Here is a 13,440-nt window from a genome sequence, read left to right on the forward strand (position 1 = left end):
ATGAATAGCATCATTTCCTAGTGCTTGTAGTAGGTAATATGTTGCTGCTGTGCTGTGAATGAGAGATAAATGGCCATTTTGATCTGCCATAATACAGATATGTACTGTAAAGGTGCTTTGTTCATCAACCTCTGATTATATTGGAAATATGATGCTGTTTCTGAGTTGGGTGCTTATGGATGGATGCTTAGCAACAGTTATGGTGCCATAGAAAAGGCAGGAAAAGAAAACAAGAAAACACTGAGTGAATTCTGAATTGATCCAAGTTCAATAACATGTTCACAATGTAAGAGGATGATTGCACAAAGGAAGAATAAAAGAGTGGAGCAACTGCCCGTGGTGTTTCTTTAAATTTTCTATAAAACACATGTACTTATCAAACGCAAATATTAATATTGAAAATCACTGAATTGATAGAAAGAAGTCACCTGGAGACACCCAACTCGTCACGCTTTCTCAGGACCCCTCGGTGTCACTTCCTAACGCAATGGGTAGCCCAGCGCGTCAAACTATCACTCCACTACAGTCGCGATAAACACGTGGTTAACATTGTGAATTCAAAGAAAAGCACGGTTTAGGCAATGAAACCACTTAGTCATGTTTAGGAAACATCATGGTTTGGCTTAAAATTACTAAGTTTGTCAAGTTTCACACGGGACACAAACAGCGGTCTTCTGGATGAAAGCCCTGTGTTTGTTGGCCCAGTCCACTAGGGTTGGGCGATTGGACAAATATATCGCTAATCGGCGATTGGCATCGGCGCTGATTATTTTTGTTCATTTTTTTTTGTCATTTTATTTTGCCAATGTAATGGTCTGCCTCAGAAGAGTCTCTCAGCGGGCGGAGAGAGATGCAGCGAGGGAAAATAACGTGCAGAGCCGGCATATTTTCACATGAAACGCGTTGAAATATGGGTTTATTTAGACAAAAACAGAGTTGGTGATTGTTGGAAAGACTAACCAAGACGGTTTTGGTGAGTTTTATGTTGTTTCTGTCGATTATCAATGAAGTGCGTTTTACGATTTTCCACCACTAGAATAGTTGATCTCCCAGCTGAAACTACGGCGGAGGGGGAGGGGGGGTGCATGTCGCGCACACACACGCACCTGTGCGAATATACCGACAATCGCAGGTTGTTGAGCTGATGATGACCAGTTGGAAAATTTTAACATATCACCCAACCTTATGTGTCTTTTCGGTCTTATAACTATGTCACAACACAACTCAACCACTTTCTCTGTGCGTTTAATATTGACGCGGATGGGTTTACATTGTAGTTAATTGAAAGCCCGGTGCATCTCATACAGGCACTAAAGGGTGCCTTGTGTGTCGGTATCGCCCGCCGACGGGCATGACAAAGCGTCGGTATTTGATGCCCTGGAAATGAGAACGGCCTGCGACACCAGCACCATGAGTCATCTATTGCTGTTGCAGGGAATTGTGGGAAACAAAGATTAGTACTGCGTTTCCAAGGCTTCAGCAGAAAGGCCAGGAAGCACTGAGACTTTATTTCTTCTTTTAATCTTTCAGAGAATGTGACCAGTTTTTACTCCCGGCAGCCACTATACACCTTGGTCACTTTATGTAGTTAACGACATTCACAACAGGCTTTTTCAACCAAATGTTGTGTGAGAAAAGAATTGTAGAGAAGGAAAAGTGTGCGTGGCGCTCTGGTGAAGGACAACAGATAGCCTTGCCTTTTGTGGACAGCTGTGAGCCGTGTGTTTTTGTTGTTTCGCTGATGATGATCTGAGCTATAACCTAGAAGCGAACAAAGGAAGCCTCATAAGAAGGCAAGAGCTGGTCGGTCACACGGGGAGCAAGGATTGGGCTGACCCTCTACCTCAACCGTGAGCTCTACATTGTACATCTACCTCCTGCCAGCTCTTTTGTTCCCACAGCTGCACCCACACACACACATACACACTCTCTTTTGTTGCAGAAGGAGATTTGGATAGGTAGACCTGACGACCACTGAGTAGACCCTTTAAACAATGGAGCATTGTTTTGGGAGGAAAGGAGTCGGTAGTTTTTTAGGGCTTGAGAAAGCTGAGCCATGAGAACCTTGTTCCATTTATCCAGCTTTGTGTGTATTATACATCTGTTCATAGTATTTATGCATATATTAAGCACCAGCCAGCTTAGAGGTGAAGCCACTACATGAATGCCTGGAGCTGCCTCTCCTCTAATGACTCCAAAAAACATTCAACTGTGTGTCTCGGTGGACCGCAGCCACAGCTCCTCGCTCTGAAAACTGCAGCCACCTTGATCTTGTGAGGCTATCGTCGTCCCCCGTGTGACACAGCACAGCGAGTTAGGTGCGAGTCCAACAGAACTGTAACCACCGTGCATTGTGTGGTGATCATGGGTGATTTATTCCGCAGACATCACAACATTCATCTTGCCGGTGTTACATAGATCGACCCCTTATCTGTGACATTGTGTACAGGTTTGTGGCCTCTCATTTACATTTACAGACGTATCCAACATTGCAATATAGCGCAGGATTCATCTGCACTTCCTCTTCTTTGATTCAAATTTTGATTTTCTGGCTCCAATAACTGACGTTTGGTGGTGAGCAGCTCAAATCCAAGTGTAAAATGCCGCCCCACAACGTGATGTTAGTGACACTGCCTACAATTATAAAGAAGCAATTTTAATTCATTAAATACAATTGATGCATCTGCATCTTTAACACACAGGGACTATTCCCTCCAGGTACGAGATTCAGGCTACATAGTGTGCAAAGATAATAACTTTTTTGTACTTTTACCATAAAGCAGTCTTGCATTCCTTGGAGTAATAATAGCTTGACTTTTCTCTCTCTGTGCTGACATTGGCCTCCCCCGATGGTTGCTGAGTGCCTTAGTGTCCCACCAAAGACTTAAATCTTTGTATTTAAGGAGCTATTAATTAGTCAGCTCTCAGAATCTAATAGGGCTCTAAATTAGTGCCTTATATAAAGTTGGTGCACTTGAAAGGTCAGCCAGCTAAGCCTTAAATACACATAGGCAATGGTACTATCAATTTTAAGACAAATATACATTATCCTGTCTGACACAGGCGCATAATTAGAGAGGTGTGCCGTGTTTCCTATTAGATGTGTACTTTTTTCAATATAAATTAAAAGATAGAACATTTCTCTTTTCAAATATAATAGTTATTATTTAGGGCTGTCATCGTTAACGCAATAATAACACGTTAACGCAAAAACGTTTTAACGCCAATAATTTTTTTACTGCATTAATGCAATCAATCTTTCTTAGGTTGTAGCAGGCTCAGTTTTAAAGCAAGAGTGAAGATACTGGTATCCTACGAAACTAGAAAACCTAAGAAATCCATTGGTACCAACCATTCCCATGTTGATAAGAGTATTAAATACTTGACAAATCTCCCTTTAAGGTACATTTTGAAGAGATAAAAAATGTGTGATTCATTTGCGATTAATCACGATCAAATATTTTAATCGATTGACAGCCCTATTTATTATATTACAAGTGTGTGTAGGCACAAGCCTTTAATTATTTGTCGTTGAATTCAGTGGTTTGAGTTTTGGAAAGTGTAGGAGACTTTATTCAGAAACTGTCAAATGATAGGTTTGAGGATAGAGCAGTAGAATAATTGCAAAGCAGAGCTGTCCGTGCATTACCTTGTATTTGAATTAATGTTTGTTTTTGGATGTTCTTTGGAAAAACAGCACTTTACATGAACACAAAGAACACAGCTAAAGGGAGCTGAGGGGTATATTTCTCGGTCATGTTCTTCCACCTAGATGCTTTTCAATACTTGATTGAGGATATCTTTACGGTATTGTCAAAAGCCATGCACTTTATATGAAAAACTTTGCATTTATAAACTTATAAATACATAAATAAATAAATATATAAATACACCAAAGAAATGGTGATCAAACGATGCAAGTTGTTCCCGTAGTATTCTAATTAGTAATTATTATATCCCTATTTGTACACTGTACATGAATAGCAAACAGCATTTCAGATCTGTAATAATAAAGACATGGACATTATCAATATATTTTGTAATATCTTTTGAAATATTTAATACATACATTTATTTAGAATAAAGACACATTAAAAGTAACCAGTGGGACATTTTCCTGCATATGGAATTTTTTTATTTTAGAGCTTAAAATGGGGAGAAATGTAACTCACCAGAGAGATGAAGAGCATCTCAGTGGAGCTAGCTAGAGGAAGATCACATTGGAAAAATGCCTGAAGTTAGTTATCAGATGTGATGTGTGTCAAGTGAATTAGATTGTGCCTGATGTCAAGCTAGCGAAATCGCTTCACCTCCAGCCTGTCATATATCCACTGCCAACCGTTATCTGGCCGCGCTGATCTTAAGTCACTGCTTGTCTAAGTCTTCCCAGATTTACTCTGCAGATTAGCTTGAAAAATAATGACTGCTGTGACAACATGATGCCATTTTCACTCTCAAGATTGGATGTTAACTCTAAAGTAAATAAGAAAAAACAAATTCATAATTCTAAGTTGGTCATTTCAATTAAACCCACTCCTATTCTTTATTCCATAACCGTATTTACAATATTTCATTGCCGCAGCATACAGGAGCCAGAAGGCAGACTGGGAGCCGTGTCATGAAAAGAGATGAATGTTCAGAAAGCATACATAGAGGGCACAGTGCCTTTTATCTAGTAAAGCTTCCTGGCTCATAGTGCACCATCTTTTTCACATCAGAGGAACTGAAAAGAAAACTCCTGAGATCAAAAAGACAAAGTTAATCAGAAGAGAACCAAAAGACATGCATTGAGATGCAGAGAATCTCTTCGCCAGACCTGCTCCTTATTCTCCGCTCCCCTTTTTACACCTCTCCCCGAAGCAAACATGCAAGTCTCCCCCTGGACTTCAATTGTCAGATCGAGAAGAGAAATGCGAGGAGGTGGGGGAGAGAGAGGGGGAGAGAGAGAGAGAACAGGTGACAGGCACTGACAAAAGGACGAACGCTCTGTTAGGCTCGGTGCAGAGTAACAGGGCCATGGGGACAGCAGGGAACAATATCCTACAGAAGAAAAATAGAAAAATAAAAGACGGGGCAACATTGACATCTATAGTAAATAAATAATATTTGTCAATGTATGAGTTGTGGCGCTAAGTGCGAGCAACTGCTTTGAAAAGGAGACAAAGGCTCATGGTTGCAGAAGGAAATTGCGTCTGTGGTTTCTCTCTCAAGTCTCTACTGAATCTGTAGTTTAGCAATAATAATGATAGATGATTATGTGACAAGAATAATTATGTTTTTCATGTCATTTATACATACAAACATACTTTGGCAAAAACATTGCTTTTTCATGCACTAGTCAGTTTAATACACATTTGGGTGTTTATTTTACTACATGTTATCTGTTTGTGTCTGTAGATTTCTCCTAAATTCACCGAAAGTTAGCATTAGATAATGCCTCATTTGCAATCAGCAGGGGAAGTTTCATGGTGATATCTATTAGTTAACAGTTTTTTACCCTATTCACCTGTAGTGTCTTGCAAAATGTATGAAATACATATCTTTAAAGGCTTTTTTTTCCCCAAAATGAGCTTTTTCTCATACTCTGAGACAGAAATCTCCACTTCAGTAGCACTTACATCCACCAAACTTCACAGTTTCATTCCTATCTATATTCTGAAGATTTTTACAGAGGGGGTTGTTCATATACAGTATCATTCAGAGCCTGATTTATAGAACATTTTGATCCTAAAAACATGGTGAAAATTGATTTTTTTTTTTTTAAGGCTGTTCACAGTATTTTCTGATTTATGGAGTGATAAAAAGAGATATCCAAAATTCCCTCTGTAAAAACCTTTGACTCTAATATGTCAACAAAATGAAACAAGAATTCACCTGGGGTATCTCTTTTAAAAAAAGAAGCTACAATAAAATACCAGACAGACGTAGGGTTTTCTTGACAGCTAAATAATTGCCTGCAGTGTTTAACATTTCTGTTCATTTGTGAAATTCTAAAAAAGAAGAACATTGTCATAATAGAAGTAATAGTGCACAGCAGTCAGAAAACCTCAGATTAACACATCATCAATTTCACCAACCGGTTAAGGTGACTTCATTTCCTACCAGCATCACAAACAACTCGGAGAGACCCGCTGCCTGCATGCTCGAGAGTCATATTCCTTCTTTACTGAAAATAAGCATCAAATGAAAGTATTAAACATTGCCGCTTTGCTTGTTTGTTACCTCAAGTTACGTTTCAAGTTGTGCCTTCTCTCAGCCACAAGAAATGTATATGCACTGCTGAAAAAACGTCTCTGACAGCCATAATATTTGTTTGCATTATAACACAACGTTTGATGCATATTTCCATTATATTTTCAAACTTTCCTGAAAAATCTCTCTTCACGTCTGAAAAATGTTTTTAAAAAATCTCTCTTGCACACCACAAACAGAAAAATGATTGTGTCAAAAATAATAGTTTTAGACAGGGGAGTCAAGGTCGGGATATAAAGCTGCGTTTCTTTGAATAAGCATGGATCACTAGATGTCCTCATTTCACTTTAAAGATCTGCTTGCAAGAGAAGAACGTGATACATTTTCAGATGCCCATCCTCTTACCAGCACAAAGTACAGTATTTATCAGCCAAATACATGGTTTAAAAATATGACAAATTACTGTTTACCTTGTAGAAACATGCAAAGAAGTAGAGGAAAATTAGGTACATCTGTAACCAACGAGGTAAATATTGCAACTTCATTGTGGTTGTCATACGGGAAACTAAAATGTACGCTGTCCAGCTGCCACAAATATTATTATATTACTGGACTGCATTATACTGAGAGGTGTTTCCAATATTCTGCCTTTGTCATATATGTAAATAGGGAGGACTAAAGATTAGAAACACCTCTCAATATAATGTAGTCCAGTACAACAACACCTTTAACTGTGACCTCAGTAATAATCATGTAATTGAATTTACACATGCCCAACTTCTGTCAGCAAAAACTGAACATTATGAGCTTTATAAAGATATAATTTATGGCAGGGCGGTATATTCTATTGATTTAGATTGTAAAGAAGTCCATTTAATTCCAAGGGAAGTCAAATTTGCTTTACAAAAGAGCAAAGAACATTAAAAGTGCACATACATGCAGTGCTAACAAATGCAATTAAAAACAATTAAGCTGCTATTAAAAGCAAGAATTACGAAAACAAGGCTAATCAATGCATTGGAAAGGGAAACTTTTTTGTGTGATTTGCACTGTTAGAGAATTTCAGCAGCAAGAAGAACTTCTAATAACCCTTGGAAAAACCACAGTGGTCTGTACCAGATAACCTTAGAGTCCTGGTCGTCATAATGACATGCATGTGTGGAGCAAGGCCACGCAGGCTTTTGCAGACAAAAGGTCACATTTTATAATCAGTTCTAAAATTAACAGGAAGTGAATAAAGACATCTTAAGAGGGGTGAGATGTGATCAGATTTTTTCTTTCTTGTTAAAACTGCCCAGCATTTTGAATAAGCTGGAGTCAGCCCACTGTCTTGTATAGTTAACCAACAAGACATGAACGTTGGAACATGTTTTTTGGGGGGTTTTTTTTGCATCTGCGTTTGACAAGAACCCTCTTATGCAGTAGCAGTTTTGGTAAAGTTGCAAACATAACTCAGCATTACATCCAGGTTCTAACTCACACAAGCTCCGCCCTCTACTGGACTCTATGGGTAATAATCTTGTCCAATCGTGAGCATGCATTCGCCCATTGTGGTAGCCTAGGTTATAAAGAAGTTGGTTGGTTGTGACGACTAACCTCTAGCCAGTCAGGATCAGTGTGGTTGGGTCAGGGCGTTCATTCACCGGGCTCCACCCACTGGAGCCTGTGTGAGTTAGAACGAAGGTTACGGTATTGTAACCCTGGTTCTATAAGCACAGGTCGAGTCCTCTACCTAGGGGCCCTGACGCTCCTACGGCGCTCGCTGAAGAGGGTGTAGGGTAGTAGACAGCGGTGTGTGCTGCCTAATATACGGAGGGGTCCACATGTATTCGGGAAGGTACATCCTGATTGGCTGGCTACGCTTATGCAAATTTTCAGTGGGAAAATGCATGCTCGTGATTAAAGGAGAGTATTACCCATAGAGTCCAGTAGAGTGCATGAGTGTTACCACAGTATATAAGGCAGCACACACCGCTGTCTGCTATGCTAAACCCTTTTCAGCGAGCGGTGCAGGGCCCCTAGGTAGAGGCCTCCACCTGTGCTTATAGAATTAGAGTTACAATATCGTAACCTGCGTGTTTTACCTGTGTGGTACTTTAAGAGAAATGAAAGAACTGAGGTTTCACACTAATAAGAATTATTTTGTATACTTGTTTAGTTGCAGGGACATGTTGGACATCCATTTTTATGTCTCTAAGGGACAGGAATATATACAACAAAGTGTCAGAAGGATAAATATGATAACAAACGTGTCTCTGGATAATATGGCAGCCTGGCAGCATGATCCAACTGAACAGCAGGGGACCAAGAATTGATCCCTGAGGAACTTCACATACAAAGTCCACCTTTATAAACATAAAATTAATGAGTGGCAGAAGGTGATTTGCCCCTTCAAGTAGGATGTAAACTAACTAAATGCTGCAGGCAAATAAAAGCATTTTTTAAAATAAAGTTTCACTATACAGCCACTTCGGCTGCCGTCTTTGTCCCTCCTGCTGCTATTTTGAGACTGAGAGGGAGTAGAAGTCCTTCCCTTCCACAGAACAAGCATGAGGAAACGGTGGATTATCGGAACAAGATATTCCTCCTGTGGTCCATTCGGCAACAGTGGTTAGTAATATGGCACTGTTAAGTGCATCCCTGTTGAGTCGTATGACAGGGAAGACCTCCAAGTCGGCTTAGAAAAATGCATTATCAGAGTGCAGCATATTAAGCTAAGCATTGCCTCCCTCCGACAAAAGAGATGGGGATTTTCTGGATGCCCTTCTTACCCTTGAGGAATTGTTCAAAGCTTTCATATCAGTTGCAGTGCAGCCTTGAAACAACAAGCACAGCTTTAGCGCCATTTTCCTGTTGGTGTCCAAATCCTCCACCCATGCCATTACTTCATGAGAGATGGCACACACATTGTGAAGACTCACGGCTGTCTCTGTAGCCCACACACCTCAGTCTAAATCCTAGCATTCCTGGCTCTATTATCATTGTCATTGTGAAATGCAAGGGGTCAACCATGCAAGTGTTGCACTACCTCAGTAGCTCCCTCTGGATTTCTGGCTCCCTGTCAGTCTCTCTAATCCAGCTGTGAAATGTGCCTTATCAAAAAAAAAAAAAAAACAGTTCAGGTCTCTCTAACAGGGCAGTATTCCTGTTCTGTCCTCTGCCCTGCAACCATGTCTTCCCTGACAGTGGCACAAGAGTGGCAAGCTCTCTCTCTCTCCATCTCCTCTCTGGCCCTTACAGAGCTGCATTCTTATGTCGCCTGCCCTCTTCTCATGTCCTCTTAGACAGCGGCACAGGGCTGGTGTGCACCCTCTCTCTGCCTCCCTCCTGAAGACCCTCGTAGCCTGTGTGGGAGGATTAATGCTGCTGCTGTCTGTCGCTCCCCCACTGCACTGCATGTCTCACTTGCACGAGACTCTTTGCAGGCCCAGCAGAAACTCCCATTGTGATATAACGTGCTGGAGTCTGGGAGGTGGTATATCTAATAACGACGTCCTGTCTCACAACCTCTACTAACTGAGACACATTCTGGCCTTCACAATCAGACTGAGGTCTTACTCCTGTTTTGAGACTCTACCCAGCAGTTGAATAGACAAGGTGGAATTAAGATGCAGGGCTTTGCCAGCATTGTTCTTGTCATGTGACTGTCCTGCTAATGTTTATTTAAACAATAAATCATGCACCTTCTTGGATGAATAGCAGTTGTTTCTACCATTGGTTTCATTGGAATCCAAGCTATGATTGGACCTGCAGCACCTGGTGACCATTCTCTTGGTAGGAAGGCGGGATCAGACCTGCCTGACACTTGTGGTGGAAGAAACTTCTGTTATAGCCTCTTGCTTGTTACCTTTCACCTCACCTATGGGGTGCAAGAAACTAATGGCAAGATGAGCAAATCAGAGTTACCACATCACCCTACTGCAGGGGTGCCCAATACGTCGATCGCGATCTACCGGTCGATCGCAAAGGTAGTGTGGGTAGATCGCATGGCATCAAAAAAAAAAAAAAAAAAAACATTTTTTTTTTTTTAAATAGACGTCAGCCAACAAATTGCAACACTGTTTCACCTGAACTCATCTGGAGTGGAGGATGAGATTTTGACACTACAAGCTGACATTCAGCTTAAGTCCAGGGCTCATGGACAGTTCTGGAACTTACTCACAGAGGAAAAGTACCTCAACATGAGGAAATGTGCTACCTCCATGACTGCATTATTCGGCTCCACTTATTTATGCGAGTCAGCCTTTTCCCACATGAAGATTATTAAGTCCAAATACCGTTCCACCTTGACTGATGATCATTTGGAAGTGTGCTTGAGGCTGGCTATCAGCAGCTACTGTCCGGACTATGCATCCCTGGCTGATTCCATTCAGTGCAAGTCATCAGAGTAAGGTAATGACAAAAAATGTACAGAGTTATATTGTACAATATGGGTTCATGCAGTTATGCAAGGTACACCAACATATATTGTACATATAAAGAATACTCAATATATTTATAAATAAATATATGTTTTGCATTTTTATAGTAGGTAGATCATTTTGACTTGGTCATTTTATAAGTAGCTCGCATGCTGAAAAAGTGTGGGCACCCCTGCCCTACTGGAACATGCCTGGACAGAAGTGGATCTTTCCCTCTTGAGGCAGAAAACTCAATGCCACATGTCAATGCCTTCTGCTAACCCATGACAATACATACTTGGAGATATTTGCACGAATGCCACTGCCATAAAGATTAGTGAAAACCTTTTTTCTTTACTGGGGAGTCTGACTAAGCTGATGGTTAGTAGCCACAGACAGCATGATGTGTGCACTGTGGTATCAGCCTAGTTGCATGAAAAAGCGTGTGAATGACACGATAATGCACGATAAGGCAAAAGTGTGTAATATAACACCGTTCTTGCTTTAGGTGTGTCATGTAGTCTGCACTGACTTCAATGTAAATGAATCCGCCACGCTCAGAGCTAGTGACGTAGAATAAAAAGTGAGAAAGACTGCTTATGCGGGCGGGAGAGGAGGTGGATGGGTCCAACAAACACAGGACTTTCAGCCAGGAGACCAGTGTTTTTGGTTTCTAAGCTACGTTAGTGACGTGTTTTTTAGTGACGTTTGTGACGTGTGTTCTATACTTATGCTACGTTGTTTCTGTACATATTCAACGGTCTTATTTTATGGCCAACCTTGTCAGAGTTGGTGGTGTGCCGACATGATTCAGCTCATATTGGTGCAGTCCTGGTGCATTGTGCTGTGAACCATTATCACAGAAGGACGGTGCTCTATCAGACGGAGATAGCTTTAGAGGACCAGGTTGGCGCATCAAGGACTGTCTGACACTGAGCTCCAAAGTGTGCTTTGTGGTCCATCATTTAAGTTTCCACAGGTGGTTTGAGGGAAGAGGAGCCCCACGATTTCTTCTTTCTTACATAAGATGGTTCTCGTCGTGTTCAAGAACAGGATGTACAACATCTTGTCTTGAGGGATTTAAGCAGGATTAGTCTTGAATAGTCATTTCCTACAAGCCCTTGCAGGTGGAAGTATCTCCAGACCCTTTCGAATGAGCTCTTCAAGCCCTTTGGGTACATTGCTCTCTGGTTATTGTCTTTGTCTGTTGTCTTGTTACTTTTCACTTGGCTAGGAGTGACTGAATGGTGCGCCATTTGGATCATCCAAGCTGAATGCTTTAATTAAAAAGTGGAGGAGTGTTTTTGGTCTTAGACCATTTCTATTATATCATGTCTGGGGCCGTTCAGTGTTATGAATTATTCTTGGAGGGAGGAAACCTTGCACTGTTTGTGCACTGTCTGTCTCTTGGCATATTATGTGGAGTACACAGCAATGTGAATCACATTCTTGGTAAACTCCTCTCGAATCAAAGGCATACCCTTTGGTTGTGCAATATCATTTTTTGGCAGGCAGGAATCCTCCGTCGGGTTTTCATTTACCAGGTATTGATCACAACAAGTATGGCCTTGTGGTCAACACACTGACATTTATTAGGTTCTACTAGCTGGGTATGTCTAAGTTCCTCTGAGTCCTACTTGCTCACGTTGGTAAAATATAGCACCTCTGTTTGCTGCTTAGCGGGACAGATGGATTGGGATTTACCCTGAGTGTAATATAATTATTTGCTACTGTGCTCATGTCAAACCATTTTCTCTTTCTAACCATGTCTCCATCAACTTCTTGTTGAAACACTTTTATTTAATTTCACACACACCTGGGGGACTCATTTTCTGAATTCAGTGTCTTGAGAGTTAAGCCTGAAGTAATTTCATAAATACTGTAGCTTACATAAATGTATTGAATTTGGCAATGCCGAAAAAAAGACTCTTTACTAAACACACTTTCTTACCATTTCAGCTCAGGAGCAGAACTTTGGGGATCAGTTCCTTCATGTGTTCCTTCAAGACGGAAGCCCCGCTGCTAAACTCGGGTGTGGTGGCAGTCACGTTTTGAATGCAGCTGCAGGCCAGATCGTCAATAATGACAGATGGATGCCAATCACTATCCGGTAGGATATGTCTTTCCTACTTTCCTCTCTATTCCCTAATATTATATTGGTAAAGTCATTATCACTGTCTTAAAACTAACACTTTTTATAATCAGTATTGAACATGATATCTATGTTATTACCCGTGATTTTTCAGACTATTAGCCTTGTTTTCATAAATCAGGATTTCTTTGTGTAGGATGTGCAGAAGTACTAAGTGTAAATGCAGTATTTGTCAGTGTAAAGAAGCCACCAAGAGAAGATTTTAAGCTCCTTCTGTCTGTAGAATGATGACCTTTCCAGATGTATATGGTTGATCTCAACTCAATCAACAAAAAACATGAAGAACATTGTAAAACGTGAAAGTCTATGTTCATATCTCGTGTTGTTGAAAGAAAGAAAGAAAGAAAGAATGCAAGTGAATAACCAATTTAATTAATTAATTGCAACATCCTTCACTCTGTTTTTCATAAGCTTAAAAACAAGAATTGAGGAAATAGAAAAAACATAAACAAAATTAAAAAAATACACAGAATGTGTTTAGTGTGTTAGTGTGCACATTTACCTATTTAAATACTTAAAAAAATGTGTGCAGTGCTCAGTGCTTTCCGCTTTGATTATGTTCAATGGGATTTTTACACAAGGTCGCATGCCATGGTCTCTTTGATAAAACCCTGGGAAAGCTTTTCTCTCCAGTACCGGTCCACATCGGTATTCATCAGAGAATTGATTCTACAGTAATACACGAGTGCAGTGAAA

General features: G+C 40.5%; 1 protein-coding gene across 1 annotated transcript in view; it reads left to right on the plus strand.

The window, feature by feature from the left end:
* eys (eyes shut homolog) overlaps positions 1-13,440 on the plus strand; it is a 206,291-nt gene that overhangs the window by 144,065 nt on the left and 48,786 nt on the right. Inside the window, exon 41 of the mRNA XM_074646369.1 lies at positions 12,552-12,702. Within this exon, the coding sequence (XP_074502470.1) occupies positions 12,552-12,702 (151 nt within the window). The remainder of the gene's footprint in view (positions 1-12,551; positions 12,703-13,440) is intronic.

Source organism: Sebastes fasciatus, chromosome 9 (assembly GCF_043250625.1).
Source record: "Sebastes fasciatus isolate fSebFas1 chromosome 9, fSebFas1.pri, whole genome shotgun sequence".
Lineage (NCBI taxonomy): Eukaryota > Metazoa > Chordata > Actinopteri > Perciformes > Sebastidae > Sebastes > Sebastes fasciatus.